Source organism: Etheostoma cragini, chromosome 8 (assembly GCF_013103735.1).
Source record: "Etheostoma cragini isolate CJK2018 chromosome 8, CSU_Ecrag_1.0, whole genome shotgun sequence".
In the NCBI taxonomy this organism is placed as follows: Eukaryota; Metazoa; Chordata; class Actinopteri; order Perciformes; family Percidae; genus Etheostoma; species Etheostoma cragini.
Genome location: NC_048414.1, coordinates 21,720,970 through 21,733,654, shown reverse-complemented (window position 1 = coordinate 21,733,654; position 12,685 = coordinate 21,720,970). Strand labels below are relative to the sequence as shown.

At 40.9% G+C, this 12,685-nt stretch overlaps 1 protein-coding gene across 1 annotated transcript in view; it reads right to left on the bottom strand.

Moving 5' to 3' along the window:
* Window positions 1–12,034, bottom strand: part of LOC117949085 — a 76,088-nt gene extending 64,054 nt beyond the window's left edge. Inside the window, exons 1-39 of the mRNA XM_034879097.1 lie at window positions 11,971–12,034; window positions 11,781–11,821; window positions 11,161–11,382; window positions 10,941–11,084; window positions 10,688–10,844; window positions 10,569–10,596; window positions 10,388–10,484; window positions 10,137–10,229; window positions 9,984–10,047; window positions 9,804–9,902; window positions 9,610–9,713; window positions 9,362–9,500; window positions 9,131–9,249; window positions 8,649–8,798; window positions 8,382–8,552; window positions 7,986–8,289; window positions 7,801–7,865; window positions 7,611–7,698; window positions 7,369–7,486; window positions 7,163–7,286; window positions 6,673–6,809; window positions 6,333–6,588; window positions 6,007–6,249; window positions 5,746–5,922; window positions 5,517–5,662; window positions 5,336–5,426; window positions 4,843–5,232; window positions 4,618–4,744; window positions 4,410–4,528; window positions 4,135–4,331; window positions 3,529–3,712; window positions 3,256–3,421; window positions 2,965–3,089; window positions 2,580–2,888; window positions 2,283–2,486; window positions 2,051–2,176; window positions 1,801–1,971; window positions 1,611–1,715; window positions 1,419–1,514 (exon numbers count right to left, since the gene is read on the bottom strand). Coding sequence (XP_034734988.1) covers window positions 1,419–1,514; window positions 1,611–1,715; window positions 1,801–1,971; window positions 2,051–2,176; window positions 2,283–2,486; window positions 2,580–2,888; window positions 2,965–3,089; window positions 3,256–3,421; window positions 3,529–3,712; window positions 4,135–4,331; window positions 4,410–4,528; window positions 4,618–4,744; window positions 4,843–5,232; window positions 5,336–5,426; window positions 5,517–5,662; window positions 5,746–5,922; window positions 6,007–6,249; window positions 6,333–6,588; window positions 6,673–6,809; window positions 7,163–7,286; window positions 7,369–7,486; window positions 7,611–7,698; window positions 7,801–7,865; window positions 7,986–8,289; window positions 8,382–8,552; window positions 8,649–8,798; window positions 9,131–9,249; window positions 9,362–9,500; window positions 9,610–9,713; window positions 9,804–9,902; window positions 9,984–10,047; window positions 10,137–10,229; window positions 10,388–10,484; window positions 10,569–10,596; window positions 10,688–10,844; window positions 10,941–11,084; window positions 11,161–11,367 — 5,640 coding nt within the window. The 5' untranslated portion in view covers window positions 11,368–11,382; window positions 11,781–11,821; window positions 11,971–12,034. The remainder of the gene's footprint in view (window positions 1–1,418; window positions 1,515–1,610; window positions 1,716–1,800; window positions 1,972–2,050; window positions 2,177–2,282; window positions 2,487–2,579; window positions 2,889–2,964; window positions 3,090–3,255; window positions 3,422–3,528; window positions 3,713–4,134; window positions 4,332–4,409; window positions 4,529–4,617; window positions 4,745–4,842; window positions 5,233–5,335; window positions 5,427–5,516; window positions 5,663–5,745; window positions 5,923–6,006; window positions 6,250–6,332; window positions 6,589–6,672; window positions 6,810–7,162; window positions 7,287–7,368; window positions 7,487–7,610; window positions 7,699–7,800; window positions 7,866–7,985; window positions 8,290–8,381; window positions 8,553–8,648; window positions 8,799–9,130; window positions 9,250–9,361; window positions 9,501–9,609; window positions 9,714–9,803; window positions 9,903–9,983; window positions 10,048–10,136; window positions 10,230–10,387; window positions 10,485–10,568; window positions 10,597–10,687; window positions 10,845–10,940; window positions 11,085–11,160; window positions 11,383–11,780; window positions 11,822–11,970) is intronic.
* Between the last annotated feature and the right edge of the window lie 651 nt (window positions 12,035–12,685).

Here is a 12,685-nt window from a genome sequence, read left to right as displayed (position 1 = left end):
CTGGTCCTCGTTACCCTGTGCCACTTGTCCCTAGTTCTCCAGTTCGCTGTGCCCTTGTTCCCCAGTGTTCCTTGGTCTCCTATGCCTCTCTCCCTAGTGCCTTTGGTTTCCCAGTGTCCTTGGCCCCAGTATCCTTGCTCCCTCGGCTTCCTTGTGCCCCTGTCCCCGGATCCCTCTCTCCCCGGTTCTTCCGCCCATTCTGGATTTATTTTTTGTTTTGTTATTGACATCAGGGATCTGTCCTTTTTTTTGGGGGGGGGGGGGGGGGGTTACTGTTGTGGCTTGGGGTTTTGTTTTGTGTTCTTTTCCCCCTTTTTGGTTCTGTTCTTGTGTTTGGTCTTGTGTTCACCCCGTCCTTGTGCTGTCTCATGTTCCACTGATTGTACGTTCTGTTTCCTGTTTTGTTTTGAAGTTTGTCTCGTCCTGTCTTTAGTTTTACTTCCTGTGTCTTCCCGCTCTTGTGATTACCTGATGTTTTTCACCTGCTTCTCTGCCCTCTTGTCACCTGCCTCTCGTTACCTCATCCCATTGTGTATTTAATGTCTGTGCTTCCCTTGTCTCTTGTCAGATCCTCTTGTCCAGTCCACGTGATTGGTTGTGCCGTGTTATCTTTGTCCTGTCAGCGTATATTCCACGTAAGTGGTTCCTGGTGCCCCCGTGAGTTTTCTGAGTTTGGTTTTCCCATTCACTGTTTTTTTTGCCTTCCTTTTTTCCCCCGGACCTTTGGCCATTTTTTGCCTTGGATTTTTTTGGGGGGGACTTTTCTTTTTGTGCTTCCGCTGGATCCTGTGTTTTGTGGACTTAGTTTTGTTAATATAAGCTTATTCAATCTCTTCCCTACTCTGCGTAGGTTTGGGTCCTCCTTCTTTACACATAACAGATTTTGGCCAATATTAAACTTTTCAATTTTATAAGTTGGGTTGCTTAACAAAAAGTAACATAAACATGTGCGCTTAGATACTCAACACCAAATAGTAATATTAAAAGTCCATGGGTTGCTTACCCAAAGATAGAATACAATAAAACTAAAAGAGCCACTGTCTTTGGTCAGAAACATTTAGTGGAGGTATTCATTTCCAAATAGGGGTATTAGTTGCCATAATTCCGCTGCTAAATACATGCTAACATGCTCAAAGATCAAGCTTTCCAGAGCACTGAAACCCTTTCCCCGCTGCTGCACGGAGTGGTCTTTGTTTGTTTGTAAACGTTGCAAGTGTCTCAAGTCCAAATTAGGCATGTCATTGGCTACCGCAGCAATGTACCCGCCAAGTGGGAAGAAGATTGGATAAACAGTTTCTGAGACATGCGTAGGACAGATTTAGAAACGCAGAGATTCCATGCTTTATACTTAGATAAAAGGTGCTATAACAGGAAAGTTACATTTATCATTATTTATGATTATAATATATTGTCCTTACCGCCTCCTCAGCCTGCCTCTTGTAGGCCTTCACCTTCAGCTGCAATTTGTCAACCAGATCCTGCAGCCTGTTAACGTTTTTCTTGTCCTCCTCAGTCTGTAATAGGCAATATAGATTTGCATGTGTATTTTTTATGTTAAATGTATTAGATTATTTTTGTACTCTAAATGTTTATTGTCAAAGTGACTGTACCTGATAGGTGAGCTCTTTCACCCTCCTCTCATATTTGCGGACACCCTTAATGGCATCTGCCCCACGTCTCTGCTCAGCCTCAACCTCTGCCTCCAGTTCACGCACCTAGAAAAACAAGACAATAAGTATCTGTCTTCCTTTTCCAGAAGTCTTGCTAAAGTTGTGCAAAGTCTTACAATGGCTTTCTTACCCTGGACTCAAGTTTCTGGAGCTGCTTCTTGCCACCCTTCATGGCCAGGTTCTCAGCCTCATCCAGGCGGTGCTGCAGGTCCTTAACAGCAACCTCCAGGTTCTTCTTCATCCTCTCCAGGTGAGCGCTGGTATCCTGCTCCTTTTTCAGCTCTTCAGCCATCATTGCAGCCTAGAGAGACAGCAAAAAATGTTAATTAGAAATATTTTGAAAAAAGTAAGTGAAAGTAAGAAAAGTAAAGTAAACCTACATCAGTGATGGCCTTCTTGGCCTTTTCCTCTGCATTTCTTGCTTCCTGAACAGTGTCATCCACTTCACTCTGGACCTGGACCAGGTCAGACTCAAGCTTCTTCTTGGAGTTCAGAAGGCTTGTGTTCTAAAAGGCCAAAAAAAGATTTAGGCACTTAAGTCATCACATGCCTGATTTTAAAATGTCTTTAGATTTATTTTTTATTATTGAAGAAAAGATTAGGCTTGTTCACCTGAGAGTGCAGGAGTCCAACACGCTCACTGGCATCCACCAGCTCCTGCTCAGCAATTTTGCGACTTCTTTCCGTCTGTTCCAGAGCAGCTCTAAGTTCCTCAATTTCAGCTACCATCAAACCGTTTCTGCGATCCACCATAGCAGCTTGTTCCTTAAAGTCTTCCTGTGCTCTGATAGCATCATCAAGGTGCAATTGTGCATCCTAGTGAAACAATATCAGGACAATACTCACATGAATGCCTCAATGTACCTGCACTGATTCTAGTTGGTGCAAGAGCTCTGTATCAAACAATACCTTCAGTTGCGCCTGCACATTCCTCAGCTGCTTCTGGGACTCAGCAGCCTGGCGATTGGCATGGCTCAGCTGAATCTCCATCTCATTCAGGTCTCCCTCCATCTTCTTCTTGATTCTCAGGGCATCATTTCTGCTCCTGACCTCAGAATCCAAAGTGCTCTGCATGGAGTCAATCACCCTCTGACTGTTCCTCTTGATCTGCTCCATCTCCTCATCTTTTTCTGCCAGCTTCCTGTCCACTTCACCCTTAATCTGGTTTAGCTCCAGCTGGACACGCAGGATCTTAGACTCCTCGTGTTCCAGAGTTCCCTGATTATGTAGAAGAAAAAAGTATTATTTTTTGCCTTCACACCTTTAAAAAAAAAAAAGTTTGTCCATGATTTACCTCAGCCTCCTCAAGAGCTGTCTGGATCTCAGCCTTCTCAGTCTCCACCTGCTTCTTGGACTTCTCCAGCTCATGGATGCTCTTGCCAGTCTCACCAATCTGTTCAGTCAGATCTGAGATCTCCTCTGCAGAGAGATGTGTGTGTTTTATATTGTTAAGGCTTACAATGTAAAATATAAACACTTTCTTCCAACACATGATGAACAAAATGTAAGAAACACATTTGTTAAATACAATGTAAGAAACACATTTGTTAAATACAATGCAACTATTAGATAATGTAGAACTCACGCTGCAGGTTCTTGTTTTCACGCTTCATGGTCTCCAGCTGATCTAGAGATTCCTCATAAGAGTTCTTCATCTTGAACAGCTCAGTGCTGAGAGAACGAGTCTCCTTCTGTGCTCCCTCGAGCTCTGCCTGACCCTCCTCAAACTTCTGTTTCCACTCTGCCAACACCTGATTAACACCATTAATACAGTTGAGTTGGTTATGAATCAATATGAAGACATATAAATATCTTTCATTGTTTGTATGGCTTTGCCACAAAAAGTGAACAATGCTACCTTGTCAAAGTTCCTCTGCTTCTTGTCCAGGTTGGCAGCCAGCCCATTTGCCCTCTCCACATCAATCATGAGGTCCTCCACCTCACTCTGGAGTCTCTGTTTGGTTTTCTCAAGAGAAGCACACTTGGAATTCACTGCCTCAATCTGCTCCTCAGCCTCCTGAAGACGCTGAGCCAGCTTTTTTCTGTTTGAAAAAGGTAAGATTTGTTCTCTACTAAAATAAAGTCTTATGAACTTATGAAGTCACGGGAAGCCTGAGTAAAATGTATTCTCTGCAGATATACGTACAAACTACAGATTTAAGTTTTGTTTTTTTAGGGCTTTATTTTCATAAAGGCCTAAAAAGACAGCTAAAGACATCAAAAGGGAGAGAGAAAGGGGGAATTACATGCAGCAAAGGGTTGCAGGTCAGATTGCAGCCACTGCGTCATAGAGTAAACCTCTACATAATGGCACACGCTCTACCAGATAAGCAACCCAGGTGCCCAGTAAATGGTGTATTTCTAATATCTAATAATATCTATATCTATTTAATGCAAATATTTATTCAAGTGATAAAATGCTACAATTCTGAACTGGCCATTGAGTTGTTTGAATGTAACTTACTTGGATTCCTCAAGCTCCTCAGTACGCTGGATAGCATCAGTTTCATACTTAGTTCTCCACTGAGCCACCTCACTGTTGGCCTTGGACATTCCACGCTGCAGTTCAGCCTTGGCCTCTTGCTCCTCCTCAAACTGCTCCCTCAGCAGATCACAGTCATGGCGGGCTGATTGCAGTCCATGGGCAAGAGCATTCTTGGCCTGTTGTAAGATATATGGTTGAATTTACAACATTCCTGAATCACAAACAAATAATACAAATACACAACAGTTTCTTACCTTAACCTCCTCTTCAATCTGTCTTTTCAGTTCCTCAATCTGCTGTGTGAATGCCTGTTTGCCTCTGGTCAGCTGGGAGACAAGAGCTTCTTTCTCTTCAACTTGACGGCTGAACTCGCCTTGTGTAAAAGATGTCACGATGCATTATTTTGTGTCACGTTTTTCAAAAACATACACAACAGATCATTAACTGATAGCTTGTAGATACCATTTTCTGTCAGGAGACGTGCTTTCTGTGCATTTGTGTCATTGATTTGACGGACATTTTCATCATTCTTGGTCTTCAGTTCGCTAAGTTGGTCCTCAAGAGTACGGCACATCTTTTCAAGATTTCCCTGAGGAAAGGAGAGATGCAAACATTGATGACATTTTATTCATAATATTCACCTGTTTTACTAATGGGTAATAAAATAGCATGTAATGTATTGTGTACCTTTGCTTTAGCAACATTCTCCATGTTGCTGGAGAGGTCATCAATCTCCATCTTGTATTCACTCTTTTCCTTCTCAAGCTTCTGCTTCACACGCTGAAGGTTGTCGATCTGCTCTCCCAGCTCAGCAACGCTGTCAGCCTGCTTCTTGCGAAGAGCAGCAGCAGTGGCTTCATGCTGCAGAGTGGACTCCTCAAGATCACGACGGAGCTTCTGGAACTCGGCTTCACGCTTCTTGTTCATCTCAATCTGAGCAGCAGTGGCTCCACCGGCCTCCTCCAGCCTCTCACTGATCTCCTCAAGTTCCCTGGAGAGGTCAGCTCTTTGCTTCTCAACCTTGGCACGAGCAGCACGCTCAGCCTCAATCTCCTCCTCCAGTTCTTCAATACGAGCCTGTTGAATATAGATGTGATGTCTTTCAGTCAACTCTCCCTTTTAACACACAAAATTGGAAAAACAAGCAGAAATGTTCAGTGTAATGCATGTAGTTTGTCACCTGGAGCTCCTTGATCTTCTTCTGAAGCTGAGCACCCAGTGACTGCTCATCTTCAATCTTGCTAAGCAGCTGACTGATTTCAAAGTCCTTCCTTTGAGAATTATAGATGAAGTACATAGAGTTCATGCAGTTGACCACAATTTCTAAAAGAATAGTTGTGCAAATTCAAAAATTTAATTACTTTTTGATCTTCTCATCAGACTGCTGCTTGTCATTCTCAAGATCCATGATGGATTCCTGGGCCAGTTTCAGATCACCCTCAAGCTTTCTCTTGGCTCTCTCAAGGTCCATACGGAGCTTCTTCTCTTGCTCCAGAGAACCCTCAAGCTAAGAAATAAGATGAGTTTTTAACCATTGCATTCAAGAAGAATAATCTTGCTTTGTCAATCCAAGAGACGTTCTAAACTTACATCATCCACTTGCTGCTCAAGCTTGGTCTTGGCCTTGGTCAGAGTGTTGACTTTGTCTTCCTCTGCCTGCAGGTCATCAAGAGTCTGCTGATGAGCCTCCTGAAGAGCTTTCTTTTCCTTGGTCAGCTTAGCAATGCTCTCATCCTGAGAGGCCATCTCCTCAGTTAGGTTCTTCACCTAAGTGTGCAAGAAAGATATTGTCTATAAATGGTCATCCTTGTAATTTTAATTGATCTGATGGACAGATTATTATTTACGAACCTTGTTCTCTGTGGCATGTTTCTCTTTTTCCACTTTGGCCAAGGTAAGCTCCAGGTCATCAATATCCTTCTTGAGCTCAGAGCATTCATCCTCCAGCTTTCTCTTCTTGGCAGTGAGCTCAGCATTGATTTCCTCTTCATCCTCCAGTCTCTCAGTTATCTCTTTGAGTTTGGCCTCCATCTGAATCTTGCTCTTGATAAGTCCCTCACATCTCTCTTCAGCATCATTCAGATTCTCTGATTCCTAGTAAAAATGATGAAAAATAGATATTAACATCAACGTTAAAAAACCTTTAAAGCAGAACTGTCTGTTAAACGTTTACTTACAGATGCTACTTGCAGCTGCAGGTCATTCTTTTCCTGCAGAAGGGACACCATCTTCTCCTCCAGCTCCTTCTTCTTGGCCAGGGCAGCAGCCAAGTCAGTCTTCATCTTTTCATAGTTTTCCTTCATATTTGCCAGCTCCTTCTCAGTTTCAGCACTCTTCAGCAGAGGCTTGATCTTGTAGTATACCTTCATCCATGGCCAGTGTTTGACATTCATGAATGAGCGGATATTGTACTGGATGGTATATATAGCTTCCCTAACAGACAAGAAGAAGCTGTTATTGGCAATATTGTTCGTGCTTTTTCATACCATTGTTCAGAATGAGCTGTTTTCAACATGCCTTCTCTCCATCATCTTCACAAACTCTCTTCTCATGACGTAACCACGGCACAAAGCCTGAGTCATGGTGACAAGAGTTGCCAGTTTTTCATCTCTCATCTCCTCCAGGACACCCAGCAGACCCGCCTTGAAGAACACCTGATTAAACACAAAATAAAAAATGAACTTAAGATGAAGTCAGATAGTGAATGCTTCACATCTTGTTAAACAAAAAACCTTTTCACCTACCCCACATGGTTCAGGGGTTCTAAGGCAAAGTTGTTTTATAAATTGTCACATGCAGGCTGCTCTATCTCTATAATACAAAGACATCACATGTTCTTGGTACCAAACTCTATAATCACATAAGTAGTTTAACATATTCTACTTTATATTAACAGACATAAGACATGTTTTGATGTTTAATAGAAAATAAAATCATGTACACTGGACTGAACATCCTAACCTCCTTGGTCATTATTTCAGTAAAATAAGGAAAGCCAAGTGTTTACCTTTGTGTGTCCAAATTTGTACTCATCATGATTAATATCAATTGACCCAAGCAGCTTCTCTGAAGCCTTCTTGTTGTCAATGAACTGGCCCTCGGGGATGACACTGGCATTCAGCACCTTGTACCTTTTTTTCACAGTTAATGGTCAGAGTGAGAATTTTCTTTTAATGATCTATATCAACATTCTATTCAATTATCCATTGGTACCTCTGCTTGAAGTCTGCATAGAGGATTCTGCTGGGGAAACCTTTTCTGCAGATTCTGATACCCTCCAGCACACCGTTACACCTGAGCTGGTGGATGACCAGGAAGTTCTCCATCAGACCTGTACAAAATACATTTCTTAAATACTTCTTTGAATAAATTGGTTTGCTCTATAATTAAGTAAACCATACCAACAAAACAAATCACTCCTCAAAGAATGTCTTGAAATTTTGGTCTCTATGTACCTGGAGTCTTTGACTCATTGGGAATCAGGCAGCGCACAAAGTGAGGATGGGTGCTCCTCAAGTTAGTCATCAGCTTGCCCAAATTCTCCTGTAGATCCAAAATGGGGAGTTTTTTATGCATGTACCAACTGTGAGTTTGAGCATAAATTGAGATACTATATTTAAGGTATTTTGCAATGTGAAACCTTACCCTAAACTGTGAAGATACAGTCTGCATAGAACCACCCTTCTTCTTGCCTCCCTTCTTGCCAGTTTCTGTTTTTACACAGACATTTTTTGTTAGAATGTACCCAAATTGTACCCAAGCACATTCTACAGTTAGTTATAAAGTATAACCCAAAAATATTTTTTAGTTTACTGCAGTTACTACCATACCCTCAACAACAGGAGGGAAGCAGATAGCCAGCACTTTCACTGAGGATTTCATGTAGAGCTGAACAACGGAGTCATTCAGTGGATCCTTGTTCTTGTCCAGCCAGCCAGTGATATTGTAGTCCACGGTACCGGCATAGTGCACCAGGGAGAAGTGGGCCTCAATCTTGCCTTTCTTGGCGGGCTTAGGCTTTTCAAATGCTTTAGCTTTGCCAAGATGCTGGTCATACAGCTTGTTCTTGAAGGATGTGTCTGTGGCCTTGGGGAACATGCACTCCTCTTCAAGGATGGAGAAGATACCCATGGGCTTGAAAAAAGTGTGAAGAAGTATGTCATTGAGTGATACAATAAGTCAAATTAAGAACAATCATATATATAATTACCAAATGAAGTGATTACCTTTTCAATGAGCTCAATGCAGGCAGCCAAGTCCATGCCAAAGTCAATGAAATCCCAGACAATACCCTCCTTCTTGTACTCCTCTTGCTCAAGGACAAACATGGTGTGGTTGAAAAACTGTTGCAGTTTTTCATTAGTGAAGTTGATGCACAGCTGTTCCAAGGTGTTGAACTGAGAGGGGACAATCATGAATTTCATCTCTTGTAGGTAATAAGAAGGATTCTCTCATGAAAAGTGGAATGCTGAATTGTTAAAAATAAAGCTTACGTCAAAAATTTCGAAACCAGCAATATCCAGGACACCAATGTAATACTGCCTTGCTTGTTTAGTGTCCAACATCTGGTTAATACGAACGACCATCCACAAGAACATCCTCTCGTAGATAGCCTTGGCCAGGGCTGTCACTGCATTATTCACCTGAATATAAACAAGGATGTAAACAAGGATGTGTTTTGAAGTCAGTCAACTGTTTTGTTAAATAATTACTGATATGTTGAACTTCTTCTAATGAGAGAAATGACACTAAATATCCAAAATATCAATATCAACACCTAAGATGGTCCTAGACTTATTTTACATTATGCATTCAGTTTGTAAAAGTCATGGTAAGTAGTTATTCATTTCCATTGCATTACTATTTTTAATTACTATTAACTTGTTTTACTTGTTTTTTTTACATTGTTTTAGTAAAACTAACATTACTAACATAAATAATCTGTTTATAAGAATTAATGATAATTCATGTTTACCTGAGGTACAGTCTGTCCCTTGGTGACATACTCATTTCCGACCTTCACTCTGGGATAGCACAGAGCCTTGAGCATGTCAGCGGAGTTCAGACCCAGCAAGTAAGCAACCTTGTCAGCCTCTGAAAATAGTTCAAAGATTTCCATCATAATGTAAAAAGAAATCAGTGTGATTAAGAGCTTCCTTACTGTTGTTTCCAAGATATTAACTCTAAGCTGACATTCCATACTCACCCTCTGTGCCATCAGGCTCAGCCTGCTCCTCACGCTGCTTCTGCTTGAACTTCATGTTACCATGGTGAAGTACAGCACCAGTTAACTTGTAGATGCTCACCTTCTCTTCATTGCTGAAGCCCAGGATATCAATGGCATTCTGAGTTAAAAAGAGGCCCACACAAAACAAAATCACTTTAGCAAAATGCATTAAAAGAGCATTCCGATGTTGATATATTTAATGATTTGTTTAAGTGAAGATCACTCACATCAGTGGCTTCCAGCTCAACTTTGTCATCAATGCTGGCCACAGTGATCTGACCCATGCTACACATGGGGAAGTCGTAGGGGTTGGTGGTGATAAGCGCCATATCTTGAGATCAGAAAAAGGGGGAAAATGTCAGAATCCTTTTCATTTCAAAACAAGGAGGCAAAACAATGTGCAACAGCTAAGTCTGCTTACCAAGCAGCTCTGGCTTGTGGCCAGTCATCATTTGGAAGAAGATGTGGTAGCCTCTCTCATCAGAAAGCTGGTATGTCACTCTAGACTTCTCCAGCAGATCTACAAATATTGTTAATAAATTACAGTCTGGCCAATTATCAATTCCAGTTGTTTATATGTACAATGGGTTTTATCACTTACATGTCTCAATATCAGCACTAGCCAGTTTGCCAGTTGCGCCGAAATGGATTCTGATGAATTTACCCTGTTTGGAACAAAGGATTTTCAATGTCCCTTCACACTGGCAATCTGTAACACAACCTCTTTCATTTGTAGAAATTGTTCCATACTTACAAAACGAGAAGAGTTGTCATTCCTAATAGTTTTGGCGTTACCATAGGCCTCCAGCAGGGGATTGGCTGCAATAATCTGATCTTCCAGTGACCCCTATAGTCCAGGTTAAGATTTGTAGTCAGAAAATGACTTTATCCTCTCCCCCCCCCCCCCCCCCCCCCCCCCCCCCCCCCCCCCCCCCCCCCCCCCCCCCCCCCCCCCCCCCCGAATTACCCTGAATTACCCTGAATTATAATCATACAGTAACATACCTTTGCGTCGTCCTTCTTCGGTCCACCAACTGAGATTGTAGCAAAGTACTGGATGACACGCTTGGTGTTCACAGTCTTTCCAGCACCAGATTCTCCACTAGGTATAGACACAGATTTATGAGAACTTGATCAAGATTGTTTACTATGCTTTCTAAACTAAGTCATATAATAACAGACTCACGTGATCAAGACAGACTGGTTCTCCCTATCTGTTAAAGCAAAAATAAAATAAGGAATTATGTTTTTGCAACAGAAATGTCGTATGCTGATAAATTCTACATTGTTTAGGCTAGGACTTACCAGTAAGCATGAACTGAAAAGCGTTGTCAGAGACAGAGAAGATGTGGGGTGGAGCCTCCATACGCTTCTTGCCTCTATAGGCACTTACACATTCAGCATCATACACTGGGAGCCACTTGTAGGGGTTCACAGTGGCACAGAACAATCCAGAGTAGGTCTGAAAGTAATCATAAAGATTCAACCGTTAACTCTCTTTCCTACAACTACAGCCATTTGGAATAGTTATCTTATGTCATTAGGCAGATTGTCTTACGTAGATCATCCATGCTGCATAACGCTCTTTGAGGTTATACAGCACAGAGGCTTCATTGAGATGGGTCATCATGGCCATGTCCTCAATCTTGTCATACTTGGGAGGGTTCATTGGATGGACGTCACATTCTTTCACTGTCCTCTCCTGGAACAGGACATTTATGGCAATGAGAACTGATCATATTGATTCTTCTAGTTGAATCTGACAACATGATACTAACCTCTTTAGTGGTCAGGATTTCAACAGTGACTTTGTCACCCTCTTTCTTGAGGATTTTTGCCTTCAAGTACAGCTCCTTGACATCAGCCACGTAGCAGGCAGTCTTGGCATCAAATGGTGCACTTTGAGCCTCAATTCTCTCCCTTTCTGGCTTACGGAGGTAAATGGCAGCTTTGCCATAAATGGCCATCTCCGCGTCCGTACTCATGGTGGCAGTTTACTTCTGTGAAGTAATTACACATACAACATTTTATATTTAGACATTAAAACTATTTATTTTAAGACTGATGTCTTCAGTAGCTCAGAAGTTATAGCTTTGCCAAAAATGGCCATTTCTGCGTCCGTACTCATTGTGGCATTTTATTTCAGTGAGGTTAATTATAAGTAACAGTTTTATTCATATCTTTTTTAAAACTGTCTTTAAGCCATGTGACCTAACAGCCCAGAATTACAGTTACTCTACCCTATATACCTATCTAATTGATTTATTTGCATTACCTGTTGAGTTCACCTTAGCATATTCAATTATTTTAGCCTTTGACAAAATCAGATTATAAAACTCTTAATAAATATTTTGCAAAAGATATATACTAATTTAAGATATTTGAAAAATGTTCATACCTGACCCACTGTCTTTCAAAATTCTGATATATTCCACAATCCTGTTGAGAGCGTATCACATGTGTTCAGTTGGTGAAAGTATGACATCAAAGTTTGTTCCTCAAGTACGTTGACAATTAATATTTTAAACTAAGTAAAGTTGAAAATTGATAATTTGAAAATGTTCAAAGGAGATGCAAGATACGCTTACCACAAGCTGAAGGCTCCTCCAAGGCTCTTTGACCACACTCTGCTTCATCCTGTCCTGACTCCTTATATGCAGTATGTTTTGCTTACACAGCACAGCTATACATGGAAACATGCCAAATGTGGTGTGGACAGCAGACATCGGTAGAACAGGTGTTCCAAGAACATATCTTGTGTTTTGGATTTTAGCCATTAAGGCCAGTTTTCCTTTTCCCTTTCTAAATACTGCTTGATTGCTTTTTAGAAATTGATTTGTCTTTCACGACATATAAACATAACAGAAAGGGGACGGGATAGGCGTGCATATATATATTTATATATCATTTTTTTTTACCCCATGTAATCTTACTCAGAGTTTCATGAGGCTTCTCCAAATTGTTTCACAGGATGCTTTTCATCTCTTCATAAGTTGCACAGCATCTCACTTTTCAGTCATGCATACAGCAAGACTGAAATGTGAGATGCTATGCAACTTAATTTGTGTATGGTGGATAATACATCTAGCATTTCAAATTTATTTTATTATAAAACAATTAAGACAATGTGTAACTTGGAATTTAATAATTCAAAGTATATTAAATATTATTAATAATCAAATAAAAAAATGCAAACTTGAGCAACACATGCAGTTTTAATATTTTAGCTCTGAGGCTGAGGAAAGGTCATTCATTATATGATATCATTTTTGATTTTACTTTATTTTTTATTATTACTTGGCC